Consider the following 408-nt stretch of genomic DNA (forward strand, 5'->3'; position numbering starts at 1 on the left):
CCCACCCACGTGCCCCCCTCCCGCTGCCCCATGAACACCTCCTCCCCTCCAGACCCCGAGGGAGTCCTGATGAACTCACGTGACGACTGCATTGAGGTTCTTCTCCACAGCGAAGACAGTGATTTTCCGATCAGCCTGTCTCGCAGCTCGTAATGAGGCATTAACCAGGGGTCCCCGCCCTGCACCCAGCACCATCAGGACCCTGGGGGCCGAAACACAACACAGTTCACACTCACAGTACGCTGGATTCTAATCCACCGCCGACAGCGCGGCGCTCCCGCGGCACTGACCCTCCGACAGCGCGGCGCTCCCGCGGCGCTGACCCTCCGACAGTGCCCTGCTCCCTCAGCGCTGACCGTATTGATGCATGTGAAGGTGACGGTGAGGAGGGGGTGAGGGAGTGTTGGA

The 408-nt window shown here is 63.2% G+C and overlaps 1 protein-coding gene across 1 annotated transcript in view; it reads right to left on the minus strand.

Moving 5' to 3' along the window:
* The window catches only part of prmt5 (protein arginine methyltransferase 5), a gene marked incomplete at its 5' end in the record, with an annotated part of 9,719 nt that overhangs the window by 3,614 nt on the left and 5,697 nt on the right, over nt 1-408 (minus strand). Inside the window, one exon of the mRNA XM_048593919.1 lies at nt 80-202. Coding sequence (XP_048449876.1) covers nt 80-202 — 123 coding nt within the window. The remainder of the gene's footprint in view (nt 1-79; nt 203-408) is intronic.

The sequence above is a fragment of the Rhincodon typus genome, unplaced genomic scaffold, assembly GCF_021869965.1.
Source record: "Rhincodon typus isolate 14 unplaced genomic scaffold, sRhiTyp1.1 hic_rhity00004564, whole genome shotgun sequence".
In the NCBI taxonomy this organism is placed as follows: domain Eukaryota; kingdom Metazoa; phylum Chordata; class Chondrichthyes; order Orectolobiformes; family Rhincodontidae; genus Rhincodon; species Rhincodon typus.